This window comes from Drosophila santomea, chromosome 3R (assembly GCF_016746245.2).
Source record: "Drosophila santomea strain STO CAGO 1482 chromosome 3R, Prin_Dsan_1.1, whole genome shotgun sequence".
Classification (NCBI taxonomy): Eukaryota; Metazoa; Arthropoda; class Insecta; order Diptera; family Drosophilidae; genus Drosophila; species Drosophila santomea.
Genome location: NC_053019.2, coordinates 16,342,802 through 16,356,813, shown reverse-complemented (window position 1 = coordinate 16,356,813; position 14,012 = coordinate 16,342,802). Strand labels below are relative to the sequence as shown.

Below are 14,012 nucleotides of genomic sequence, written 5' to 3'. Positions count from 1 at the left end.
TCATTCGCCGCTTATCTGCGCCGAAAACAACACGAATTCGTTGGCCTAATCATAATGAAACTTTTGTTTTGACAGCAGCAGCACACTCACTATCACCGGATTTCCAAAAATAGCTATTCCTTACTTTTACCGCAACCTGCAATGCAAACGATGACGTCCGTTCGCTGGAAAATTCCCCGCTCATCGCTGGAAAAAAGGGATTTCTCCACAGATCGTGGGCTTATCATGCATGCTAATTAATCCTATGACGAACTGCGCGAGAAAAACAATAAAACCCAATTGAAAACGCGGGGAACGTGATTGTCATTGTACTTGTGCACCTGTCACCGCCATCCAGTTATCATTTAATAACCCAGAAGAGGGCCACAAAAACAAAGAGAGAGTTGCTTAGATGAATATCACAAGTTTGCGGGTACATACTACATGCGATTAAGTGTGTACAGTGTTTGCAGTCTATATAATATTAAAATCTCTTTTTAATCCTTACATAAATTACATAAGTAAGATGGAACTGATTACTTAAAACTTAATGCTAATGCCACCTGTTTTATAATTTATTTGCTTATTTAAATCACAGGAAATGCTGCTTTCTGTTTAAACACGGCTTATTTAAAGGACAACGCTGCGTATGAGTAATTTTAACTAAGTCAGAGTATGGTGTTTCTTAGTTATACGCCAAGTGAATGGAACAAAATACAGCACAGTTCATCATATCATGCGCCCACTGTGCCTGTACTCTTCTCTTTCCCAGCTGGCCAGTCCAACGTGTTTGCTATCACTATTATCACTCGAATTAGGCACAATCATCCAACTCATTCGTATAGTGAGTACTTGGAAAAGTAATTCACAGGCGGGAAGTGAACGAAGCCAACATCCACGAATCGATTGAGTGAGTGTGTGTGTGTGCACTTCCAGTACGCGCTAATGCCATTCTTCAATTCCAATTCCAGCCGAAGAAACCGAAACCGAAAGCTGAAAGCCGAGAGCCAAGAGCCCAGCTGAGCGCGCAAAGAGAGTCTTCTGGAAGAGAGTCTCCCCGGGCACGCGGAGAATCGCAATCACAATCGCTCGTCGCTGGTTCGCCAGTCGGTGGAGCAGTCACTTGTTTTTGAGTGCTGCTTGGAGTTGGTCGCTCGCCTGCTGCGCTCTTAGTTGTTTGGGCTAAGTTCATTTAGTTAGTGTCTCCGTTTAGCGGCGAAAAAAAGCTGGAAAAAAACGTATAAAATATATCGCGTTGTCGTCGCCGTCGCCGCTTTTGTATCTGTGTTTGTGAGTGCCGAAAAGATGAATACACATATACGACGCATACACATAAATGTACAAATTTTTATAAACGAAGAGTTGCTATTAAGTGAAATATATGCACAACAACTACTAAGCCACTAAACTTAGAGAACGGCTGCTGTCGTTGCCATGGGACAAGCGACGAGCATCTGGACTCAACTCAATTGTGTGTATTTACACTCGGTGCGGTGATCTACCCATTTGCATTGTGACAAAACAAAACGAAAAACTAAAAAAACTAAAAAAACGAAAAAAAAGCGATGGAAAAATATAAACCATAAACAAAAGCAGCTCGTTGTCCCACAGCAGCAGCAACAATCAAACTAATAACTTAAGTAACAGCATTCAGCATCAGCACGAAATGTAACAAGAAAAATCCTAGCAGCTAATGGATATTTGTTCTCTAGATAAAAAGTAGCAATTGGCAAAATATCACGAAGCGCGGTACATACAAATTTCCATTTCCATTTGTCGCAGCCGGAAAACAAATTCGCATACAGTTCAAACTCTATAACTCGGAAGGCCGCAAGACCTTCACTTTGTGTGCCTCTCAACTTCTGAAGTTAATTATAATTTGGTTTAAATTGATATAATTACGACATTCGTTGGCTTCCACTGCTTATTTGATTGTATCTTATAGCTTAACTTCTTCTATCATTTGCTGAAAGAAAGCCTTTTTCTATTAGATTATTAAATCCCAAATTGTTGCTGCTCTGTGCATCTTGCTGAGGCCCCACTGTACCCACTCGCTCACACACGTCACTGGCACACTCCCACTCACCCACACACACGCACACACCCACAAAGTGACGCCCACGAGCTCTGGAGATTTGCACAAGTGCAGAAAGACACAGAGGAAAGACTGAAGAAAGACAGAAAAGACGAGGAAAGACGGGAGATTTGTAGTTGCCAGCCTTGATTAAAGCGAGAAGCCCAATCTAAAGTAAAGCCTGTTGAACAATTACTCGGAAATTGCACAACCATGTTTGATGGCAGCCACCGAAAAGAAAAGAAAACAAAGAAACATGAAACAGAAATCTCGAAATCTTGAAAAGCGTTTAATTGTTTCATAATATATAATAATAATAACTAAAAAATAATAATAAAACCAAAACGAACTTGAGTTAATTGCTAATTGCTATCAGTGAGTGCAGTGACCGTACTTAGTATTTTTATGTTCTTCGATGCAGGCGATCGTCCAGTAAAAATCTGAAACAGAAGCTGAAAAGCGGAAAAGCTGAAAACGGAAAAAACAGAACAGACAAGCCCACGGAAATGGATTACATTGTGAAGGCCTACAAGGATTGGAAGCTGCACTCGCAGGTAAGCAATTCAGTTAGTAATACTACTTGCATTAGAAAGGTAATCAGGTAATCACTGAAGGCTAAGAAGGTGTCGCAGCCAATTATCCATAAATCCATAATTACTGAACAGGGAAACTGGTAATCGACTTACAATTAGGGCGTACACAAATCACAGATGGAATTACAATCGTTTGGGGCGGCAAAACGCCTAACAAATTGATCCGAACAAAAGATCCATGACACTCCACAGTTTGATCCGCTAATTTGCGGTGTTTGTTTAAAAACTATTTGTTTAACTTTTATCGAACGCAGGAAAAGTGCAAAAATGTGAGATGTGCAGTGTAGCAAACGTAGCTCAGTAAAATACACTTCCTATGCATATATAACTTTTAAGTCTGTGTCTTTGTTTCCATCTCGAAGATCTCTGAAAGCGTGGAGCTCATATTTTTTTGAAGACCCCAAGCGATGGGGTCTTAACGGCTTTGCCCCTTCAAAACGCTTTTGCCTGTGGCAATCCGCTGAAATGACGACAGTATTGTGTGGCTTTCCTGCAGAAGTGAACCCAACTTCTGTGGGCTGTTGGTGTGCGATCATTAATATTTTGCTACATTGCGGATTCGCGAAAGGCTGCGGAGTCACGGCAATAAGCGGTCGTTAGCTCTTTGGCTTCAGGTTGTGGCTTTGGGCCGAAGTCTGAGCCAATGCAAGACAGTCGCGGCCAAGAAGGTAGTTGTTCTATCTAGTGTATGATTTACATTAAAGGAAAGTGAACAGAACTAGCTAGAAAATGAAGAAAAGAAAAGTTTGGCTTATACTTAATACATTATTATAGCCAGACATTATAACCTACTATTTTGACCCCTATTGTAGGCTATGTGGTATATATGTATGGTGGTATGGTGTGGTATATGTGTATATACATAGTAGCACATCCCACGATCGGCGATGAGAACTTGGCCCGCTGGGATGGAAGGGGAAGTGGCTGTGAAGCCGGAGTGCTTAACCGCATTTAAGAAAGACCTGGCCAAAAGACACTTGGCAACAGGCAAACTGGCAAACTTGCAAACTGGCAAACAAAATAATAAATTATTCTGCGAAACACGATCATGTCGAAATGGTCTCGCATTACCCGGGAAAAAAGGCAACTGGCTTTCTGAATGAGCGTTACTCTTGCGATTCCAAATCCGAGACCGATTCCTCGGGTTCTTTTCCACTCTCTATCTGGTGTCGCTTTATTTATTTATTATTTTGTGTATCTCTGCTGGCGGCGTGTGAGTACGCTGTTGCTGTTGCAATCCGAATCCGTTTCCAAATCCAATTCCGAATCCGAGTGGGGCACCAAAGTGTGCTAAGATCGTGGCCAGCGAACCAACGCGATGAGTAAGCCAGCAACGAGTACATCTGGCCAAAAGCAAAAGCCAAAAGCAAAGCCAAAAGCAGCTTCAGCCAGCAACTTATGCGGCTCCCCGCTTGAATTGCAAATGGCCAATGAGTTTGTGTTTCCACGAGTGTGGAAAAATAGCCATGCAGCACAACCAGTGCACGCGGAGAAATAACTGCTTAAATGCTGCTTTTTATTGGTAAAAATGGGGACTTAATCACAAGCAATAACCAGAAGATTGCAAGATACTTTACTCATTTGCACTCTGTATCAAAAACTAGAATTAGAACATAAAGCTCAACGAAAGTGATCTTTAAATATTCAGTGACGTACTTTGCATTATTTTAAAAGAAGTGTGAATAAGCAGAAACTGAATTTTATTGCTACAATAACGAAACTGGTTATCAAATTAGTATTTACTTCATTTAGCATTCTAGACCATTTTAGATAGGCAAAAATAGACAATGCACAAGTTGAGATACTTGCAATGCATGCAGATGCAGATACAATTTCTCGCCGTGCTGAAAGCGAGAACAAGTTGAAGCGAGCACAAAATGCATTTTATACGCTGACTGCAGCCGCTAATTGGGCCAATGCACATGGCACAAATTATAAAGTTCATTTCTGCTCCTCTATAAATATCCTCAACCTTGCAACCAGATCCTTTAGGCTAAAAGGGGGCAATGCACCTCATCCAATCTGCAGTTGAGATCGAGTAATACGCTCGGAAATTCCAGCAAAGAGCCATCAAACTTTGTCCTTCGGCTGTGAACATACATACATGACATGTAGTTCGTTCGCTCGACTGGCACACTTACATTTAAATACAGGTGTATCTTCGGCTGATCGCTACCATGTTGGCCACCCAGCTGTGGGTGGTGTTTTGGCCTTGTTTAGCTGCTCAACTGCTCAACTGCTTAACTGCTTAACTGCTAACCGAAAGTCCCTCCGATTTGGTAATGGCTTTGCATGCGGGCGGGCCAACAAAGCGAGGTTGGCCTGTTACTCACGCTTGTTTGGCGATAACTTCAGCTAAGTATAATTAAGTTCAACACGAATTTGGGTCACGCGCAAAAGTTTAGGCCGCCATTTGGTAGCTATTACACCATTTAATTGCATATCACAGCAGTGAAAGATGCAATACTCGTACATTGCAACAATTTGTTTGGTTCTATAAATGTGTATACTTAACTATAGTTAAGTACTGCGAGTTGGGCTACTGTGTCTATTTCGTTAAAAACCTGTGCATATAAAATCTTGTTTATTTCCGTCACATGCTCCAGCTTTTTTATTTGTTAACTAATTTATTTATGTCTGCGTTAAAAAGAGAATGTTTTGTGAAGCAAAGGAAAGCGGCTTTTTGTACTTTAAGCTCGAACAGAGTTTAGGTTTTGAATGCTAACAAATTTACTGTCTGGTCTAAAAATATGTTACGTTCAACTGCCTTTCAGATTGCTAAAAACTGGGTTTTTTATTGAGTGCAATAATTAAGACACGAAAACTAATTAGTGAACTTCGGGCTGATCTATATATATTGCTCTATAGCAATACTCTCTCAGAGGTTGCCAAGCTTAAAATTGCTACTTAATGTGTATATAAAACTAGGGGAACATCATCACATTTTGAATGATACCGCGTGGTACCTGAAAAAATCACAGATTTTCCCTGGGTTTACCAAGATGTTCTTCAATGTGCGAAATCCCAAGTTCAACTCGGGAATGCCAGTGAGTCAGTTGAAGTGTCTCTACCATTCTCGGAGTTAAAATTAACCACGAAGTTCGCCTTCCTGCTGCACAGTGCGATCTAAAGACTGGTTTTCGTGCTGGTTTTTTATTTTATTTGATTGTTTGGATTTTACTGTGTAGACTATTTGCGATTGCTGGCTGTCTATATTTAAGTTTTTGTCTGATTTAGCGGTTGCAACCGGTTCGAATTGCTTATAAATAAGGTGTCAATCTACAGAAATTCAGCGATTCATATGCGTTATTGTTTCGATTGTGGCGCTGGCTTATAAATACGATTAATCAGCATGAAAATGGGAAAACAATTCCGAAAAGAGACAGAGATAAGTCCGCCTTTGTCCAAAGAACAAATAGACCGACTTTAAGGCCCTTTTGCTGCTGATTTTTAAGAACTGGAGAACTGGCCTTGACTTTCACACACACAGCACTCTTATCATTCGAATTCGAACGTGCTGATCGAACGATTTTGTGGCCGAAAGACGTAAATTTCCAGAACCCCGAACAAAATTTCCTTGTATGTGCATTGTGTGGCGTAGCACTCATATCTTTGATCGCACCTTTTATTGATCATAAACGAGGGCTGCACCTCTTCTGCGCACAAAGGTAAAGGCAATCTTATCAACAAAAATAATTAGTCATCCAAAAGCCACTGGAGCCTGGAGCCACAGAAACCCCCATTCTGAAAGAAAAACCAAGGCAAACACTGCACAACAAGAACTCAAGTAGCTGTAGACATATAATTAATAATTTCATAAATCATATTGATAGTCATTCGATGGCTGCTCACAGCTCAGATGCTTTTTAATGACCCACAACCATCGTATAGTACAAGTATCTATATATATATGTAAGTACATGTGGGTATTATGAAAGGCAGCGGACAATCAATCACACGCCTAAGTGTAACGTCATTAGGAAATAAAACAACGTTTATAGAGATTGATTATTTGAAGGGTTCCATTTCCCACTTGTCTAACAAACATCAGCTATTGTTTTATTTATTTCAAGATCTTGAAAGCATTTACTGCTTCGTTTTTGTCACACTGCCAATTAAGTTTCAGCCGCAAATATTGCACAAAAATATTGCCCAACCACTCGATTAAAGAGTTCTCATGAACAAAAAGCTTATAGCTAATATACCCCAACAGCTACGAGGTAGCCCTCCCCAATCATTAGCTTCTTGGTTAAATATTTTAAATATCATAAAATGTCACGTTGATGGAACTTGCACGTAGCAGCAGTAATTACAAGTTATAAGGAAACAACTTGCCCTTCAATTGTTCAACTTACAGGTGCCAAAAGCACTTGTCTACACGATAAACTTGTGTACTACTGAAAGAACTGAAAGAACTAGAAGACAAGAACCGCGAACCGAGAACCAGCGACCCATCCATTTTATTTATCGCCAAATATAAATAAAGCAAACGCAAAGACCACTTAAGACCCGGACACTTGACTTATGGGCTCTAGACATTCATATGCGGGTTATACAAGCGGTTCATTGATAACGCCGTGGACAACTTGAGCTTGTAAATTCACTTCAATATGGGGCTTTCTCCAGTAATTCCCCCCATAAGACAAAGCGTGAGGTTGCTGCTGCAGAAGGATGCAAATTGTGTGGCATTTGAGTCAAGGTTTAGTTGGGGATTTAGTTGCCCTGATTGATTCGCTAACAAACACGACATTGTTTACTAGCTGGCTTAGAATTTGTCATGAATCACCTCAACTATACATCATATCTGCAGTTTTAGGTCGAGGACTGTTTGAATTAGATACTGTTCATAGTGTAATATAATATTTTCGTATAGGACTTAACCTTTGGACAGTCTGAATCATCTGCATAGGCCAGATATCCAGATATGGCCAAGTCAATATTTAGTATCGAATGAGCGAGAGAATCCACAAGAGATCACGTGTCTGGCTGCCAAGAAGCCTCTTTGTTTGGCATTATCGCGGCATTATATATCAACAGTAGCACAAGCACTGAGCTCCAGCAGATATCTGAATAGGTATATGTATATGGAGCTTCTCACTTCTCAGTCACGTATCATGCATACAATTGTTTTGGTTGTCTGCTCCCGATTCGTACCGCTTGCTGTTTATCAATTTGCAATTCCCCATTTTCGGGGGCTTTAATTAATACTAGAGATAGTGCCCGGCTATTTACCTAGTTATGCTCAACTTCAACCTTCGGTTATAATTTTCGTGTGCTTGCACAATTCCATAAATCTGAAAATGAAAATAAAAATAAAAACACACCGCACAAACAAACAGCTGCAATTTGAGCGCGATTGAAAGGCAGCAAATTGAAATAGATTACGAACGATATCGTTGAATTTATGATTGCCTGAGCCGCACATTAGCCGCATAATTTATGGCTCTGATTATGGGCCATTCGGCCAACGAAATAACGACAAAACGAAAAGCTGACCAACGTGGCTCAAAGTCTTGACCTTCGACGCTGGCAGTTCTTTGAACGTGGACGATAATTTCCCATCAAGCGGCGAACTCGCTGCCCCGCAAATTCACACAAATTAGTGACTCACAAAGTGAAGAAGCGCCAGCCGTGCATGTCTGATGCTGATGCTGATATCTCAATGATGTCGCTCTGTTAGAGCCAAAGTGCCAAAAAGTGGCATTTAACATTCATTTCTGCGCCAATGAACGCGCACACAAACAATAAGGCAATCACTTACAGTACGATCATGTCTCAGAAGCTCAGCTCGTGTGCTGATTAATCAGGTGTTTTCCTACTGTGCTCGGAATGGCCAATGGTGAGAGCTTTCTCCGCAGGTCACTAACTTCCAGGCAATCAAATACTACCTGCACAAATTCTGATTCGTACACCACGGCGTATGCGTATTGTATTTCGATGCCATGTCAATGACCGTTCATCAGTCGCTGGATGAACTACATAAATATATAGAATACATAGGGTATCTGTATAACTAAAGAACACTTTATAGAGAGCACAACGCTGAAGCTTCGGCTGCCTTAGAAGTGTGAGTTCCTTATCTGCGCAGCTTATCTGCAAAATATTTGCCAAACATAAATAAATGGCGACCAATACGGAGAACAGAGTCACCACTTTTTCCAAGTTGAACATTATAGAAAACCAGATCTTAGTCACTTTAGTAAATGATAAAAATAATGTATTGGTTGCTTTGTTCTAGGTTCAAAGACAAGAAATTGTTATGGTTCTTGCTTGACTGTGAACTTAAGATAAACAAAACATAGGAAGTAACACCGCTGAAAGGCAAATTAAGTGGAGCCAAAGATTGTGTCTCATTTGAGCAGAAAGCATGGTAATGTGTAATAACAACTTGTTGACCTTAAACGCGCCTGGTTTCACGTCGATTATGGCCAAAGCCCGCAATGCAAATATGCGGTAGTTATTGTGCCGGGGCAGTGCAATAATGCAGCAATATTGCGCATACAATGTTCAGCTACCATTAATGAATAAAGTCACATGTTAATTATCAGGCAGTGGCACGGCACGTCGTCCACCGGCAGGCACCGCACTAATTTCAATATTTGCAGCAGCTGTTGATGATGGTGCTGGGATGAAATACATAAAAATAACAAACCCACTGGCGACCTGCTTTGTTCAAACAGGTTCGAACTGACTGACTGACTGGCTAAATATATACAATACATTTGAAGACGTTTACGTTGCCGATCACGTGAAAAAATTACCCACCGCAGGTGGAGAAACACCAACAAACTGAAAAATGAACAGCGTCTGGATGTTTAAAACAAAGCAAAAGCAAATAAAAGTGCTCTGGCTGCTCTCCATTTCAAATGCGCGCCAATTTGTTCGCTCTGGGTGGCAGCGCCATTTTCGCTAGTTTGTAACAAAACTAATTTTAATATATTAATTATTCGTGAACAGAGCATTTTCACCTTTTACTTTCCATTAATATCAGATTTAGTAAGCTTAAAGAAGTTATTTAAATGCAAGGTGAATTATGTGCTCATGTCTACTGACCAAACTATTCGAAAGTGATTAATTTAGCTTTTCGTTACTAATTTAAAATATTTAAGGAGCAGTTGAAAATTTTAAATTTCGCGCCAAGACTAGACAGTCTGGCAACGCGAAATGAAGGTGAAAGTGGTCCCATTGGCTTTGTAGCTCACGCTGCATCTGGTAACACTGCAGCACGTAGTAAACAGAAAATCACAATTGGATCGAAAAATCGCAAATTGCCATAAAACAGTGCACTCGCGTGTGCAAATATTAGCGCAATTTATTAGCAGAGTGAGAGGGCTGGGCGGTAAAGACGCCACCACAACTCATCCACTCCCACTCTCTCTCTAGCGCCATCTCGCTCGCTCTGTTTTGAAAGGCCTGCCATGGGTGTGTGCGTTTGTGTGTGAGTTGGGGCTCTGCGGCGGAGTAACAGTAACAGTTGCAGCAGCAGCAGCAGTTGCAGTTGCATTTACCGTTACAAAGGAGCGGCGTTCGGGTGAGTGCGCGCATAATTAGTTAATGCGGAAATAAGTCGCATTTCACTTTAGTCGCCCCAACACTGCGTTCAAAATCAGTGCCTGTGTAACAAAATTACAATTACATATGTACGTGTGTGCGTATAGCGCCTGTGTCTGTGTCTGTGTGCGTTGCCTATTGGCCATGACATCACTAAATAATAAACATAATACAATAATATACCAACCATTAATATACCAATCCATTCTCAAATCCATTGCAGTTTCAAGAGATCGTCCCCGACATGGATGACTCGGAATTCATGTTCAACGAGAAGCAATCGATCCGGGACTCCGGGCGCACCCTCAAGCGCTACGGGAGCACCTGCTGCAACAGCCTCCGGAACAATGAGACCCTCATCCGGCACATCGTCGAGAAGACGGACACGCTGCAGGGCATCGCCCTCAAGTACGGCTGCACGGTGAGTCAATCCTCGCGAGAAGTACAGTATAAGCCAATCATAATCAACCGCATTCCACATTCCTCGACAATGCGCCACAGCCAAGACAGCGGGAAGCTCCAAGAGTGCATAAGGTGGCCACCACTTCCCGGTGCTTCATGGCATCTTAACCACTTGGAGGAGCTCCCCATTCCCATACAATGGCCATTGTTTTGCTTTGCTTCGATTGCCGCTTATTCAAGTGAAGTATTGACACGTGGAGGAGTATTTCCAACTGAAGTTCACACCTTCTTGACTATTCTACACGTCATGAAGGCTTCACTATAAAATCAACTTCCATAGAAAGTAACAATCCAAGCCAGCTTCTGGATTTTCATCTTTCAAATGTATCTTTCTATCGTTTGTAGTTTGCAAATATGCAAAAGTACCAGTACATATGTATATGCAGTGCCCGCATGGAAAAAAACCCTTTAGCCATGTACTATATTTAATTGCACCTCAAAATAGGTTTATCAACAACTAAAGCCACTGCTGACACGCTAACCCCGTTGAATGTTAAATGTCAGCCGCTTCATTTGAATTTATTGATCTTAGAATGCAGCCTTTGAACTTTCGTAATTCCAAAACTTAAACACAGAAAAGTGCAACTTCCCAAACCCAAGCCACTGAACCATCACGCCATTTCCCACTATATTCTTCTATAGAAACTTTGAATCTTGACCAAATCATTTCGCCACATCCATTGATTTCTTACGCCCTCTGGGAAGCTTTACTAGTGCTGCCAGCACGCGAGTGCTTTTCATTTTAAATGCCAACTCCCTGGGATTTGAGTGTTTCGATTCAATAATGGCCATGTTGCCCGGGTAACTTCCATCTGCCCCAACCACATGCCACTCGGTGACTTCTTGGAATTTACGAGCGTACCCACACCTTTCCAAAGTTGCGGGGGATGTGATAAGTCTTCTAGTGACTTGGACAAATATAAGATAGCTACATGTGGGAAGGGACAGTCCAGTCAGTCGAGATACAAGTATCTAGCAGTTAGTCTGGATCTTTATCAGTATCACAGTATCACGTTATCACAGTGGACCTGTGGAAAATGCTGCAGCCCCCTATTTAGACACCCTCTTGCGACTTGACAGATTGCTGCATATGATTTATGTCCACAACGAGAGCTCGACTGTTCAGTTAGCACTGGTCTAATATTTGCCTAAAGCCAGATTAAGTTTATTGACTCGACAGATCCGAGACGTCGCTGTGCTGTAAGCCAAGGCAGAAAAAATCGTTGCATGCCACTTGACCCGATTGGCCATATACATATGCATCTATATGCGTCTTGGCCTGCTCATCCATCCGTCGATCAATCTCATCCATCAATCATGTGTCAGCGCTTCAATTGTCCGTAATTGATGAGCTCCGTCAGCTTATAAATAAATCCCGTGTATTGCATTTCAGACGGAGCAAATAAGACGGGCCAACCGGCTCTTCGCCTCGGACAGCCTGTTCCTGCGTCAGTTTCTCCTGGTGCCAGTGGAGAAGAACTCCCCGTACTATCCCCAGGTGCCTGGCGATTCGATAGCCGCCTTCGATGCCGTGCTGGCCACGCCACCGGGCACTCCGTATGCCAATGGACAGCGGGAGGCGCACAACAATGCCAACAATCTGAGCCAGAGCAGCAAGAGCTTCATGAAGAGCAACGACATCAGCAGCAGCAACAGTAGCAGCAGCAGCAGCAGTGGGAGCAGCAGCAGCTGCAACACAAGTGGCACCGGTCCCATCTCTGGAGGATCGCGTTCCGGCGGCAACCAACAGCAGCAGCAACAGCCCCCACAACGGCCGTACTCCATTGCCGGGGAGCTGCTGGTGGTGCAGGCCGGCGACGAGGATCCATCGATGATGCACGGCCACGGTGGTTGCAGCGGCAAGCAGAGCAAGAGCCTGGACTCGGTGGCCGCAATGACGCCCGAGGAGGAGAACAGGAAATGCATGAACGACTTCCTCAACAAGATAGACAACACCATTTCCGAGTCGCGCAAATATGTGGAGCGCTCCAAGGAGTAAGTAGTTCCACCACTTGAAAAAGACATAATCAATCAACATTTTAAATCATTCGGCTGTCGATATGGGTATTTAAAACATTTTTATCGAGATCAATTAATCATAATTTGATCAACTGACAGAACCAATAGAAACTGAAACTGATAGTTCATGAAGTGACGTTCTTTTTAGATTGCATCAACTTATGCTTTCATTTCCACTTTTCAGCCTGGTCAGCAGTCAAAGTGAAGCGGACATCTGCATCAGTGCCACCGCCGACGTTTTCCCACAGCGCCGCCATCCGCTGAACAACTCCTACAAGACCAACAACAACGACCGTCCGTCGCAGTACCAGCGCCACAGTTCGACGGGCAGCGGGAACTCCTCGGACACGGCGCACCTGTTGAACACGACACAGACGCGACGAGTCCAGAATTCGCTTAAGCGGCTGGAGAAGCAGCAGGACGACTTCTTTGAGTTGTAGCATCCGTCGGCGGGACGCAATCTAGCCTAATTACGCAGAGAGTTAATTTTACAATTCGTTTTTAATTGCCGCGCATTGGGGAGACGACTTAGGTCAGCATGTTGCATCACACGGAAATGCCGCACTTTAAATGTAATATAAAAATAATGATATCTATCGACACGTATGCGCGATACCTTACCTATACGATTAAACATTATGTAATGTAATTGAGTAACTGAGCTAAAACCTAAACTAAACTATATACCTAAACTATATACTAAGCGCTGCGCTATGTAAACCTGTAGTACGATGACAAGGCCGATCTGTCCCCCTTATTTTGATCTTGTGTCAGCCCTGTATAATTGCCGCCAATTTGCTTGCAAGATCCGATCTGAACACCGCGTCGTACAGATTCGGAAGCCTTCTGTCCTCCTGTCCGCCCTCCTGCCCCCATTATGTTTACTTTTTGTATGACTCTAGCTTTAATCACACTGTGTATAATTTAGTTATGAGAATTATTAATGTTAATTGTATATAGTCGCCAGAAAACACAACCATCCACTGGACTGCTCTGAATCGCAAAAACACGAAATTGGCCAACTGTTGACGTGTAATTTTAATTTATTTTTTAGCTTTCCCAAGTATTAAACCACAAACGTTCTATTAAAAAAAAACCGTAACCTCAATTGTTAAACAAGCATCCACCACAAAACAATCTATACACCAATTTATAATACATATATGTATATCCCAGAAACCTCAATATCGAACTGCACTCATATCGAGCCAAGTCATGTTGTACGTGAGAATGTTTTTTAAAATAAAGTGAAAGTTGTGTTGGAACAAACGCTGTGTCCTTTTCTCTATGTACTTAGGAGCCTCTTCTTTTGTTTTTCCCATGGAAGCGGAATG

The 14,012-nt window shown here is 42.2% G+C and overlaps 1 protein-coding gene across 3 annotated transcripts; it reads left to right on the top strand.

Moving 5' to 3' along the window:
* The first annotated feature begins 1,103 nt into the window (after positions 1–1,103).
* On the top strand, positions 1,104–13,947 carry LOC120452507 (histone-lysine N-methyltransferase, H3 lysine-79 specific). Of its 3 annotated transcripts, XM_039636759.2 has the most exons (5): positions 1,104–1,269; positions 2,475–2,607; positions 10,421–10,618; positions 12,053–12,654; positions 12,863–13,947. In XM_039636759.2, the coding sequence occupies exons 2-5, from the start codon at positions 2,560–2,562 to the stop codon at positions 13,116–13,118; spliced, it is 1,104 nt and encodes a 367-aa protein (XP_039492693.1). In that variant the 5' UTR covers positions 1,104–1,269; positions 2,475–2,559; the 3' UTR covers positions 13,119–13,947. The 3 variants fall into 3 exon arrangements, with proteins under 3 accessions (XP_039492693.1, XP_039492694.1, XP_039492695.1); XM_039636760.1 differs by lacking the exons at positions 1,104–1,269; positions 2,475–2,607 and adding an exon at positions 9,866–10,177; XM_039636761.1 differs by lacking the exons at positions 1,104–1,269; positions 2,475–2,607 and adding an exon at positions 9,866–10,286.
* Positions 13,948–14,012: the final 65 nt, after the last annotated feature.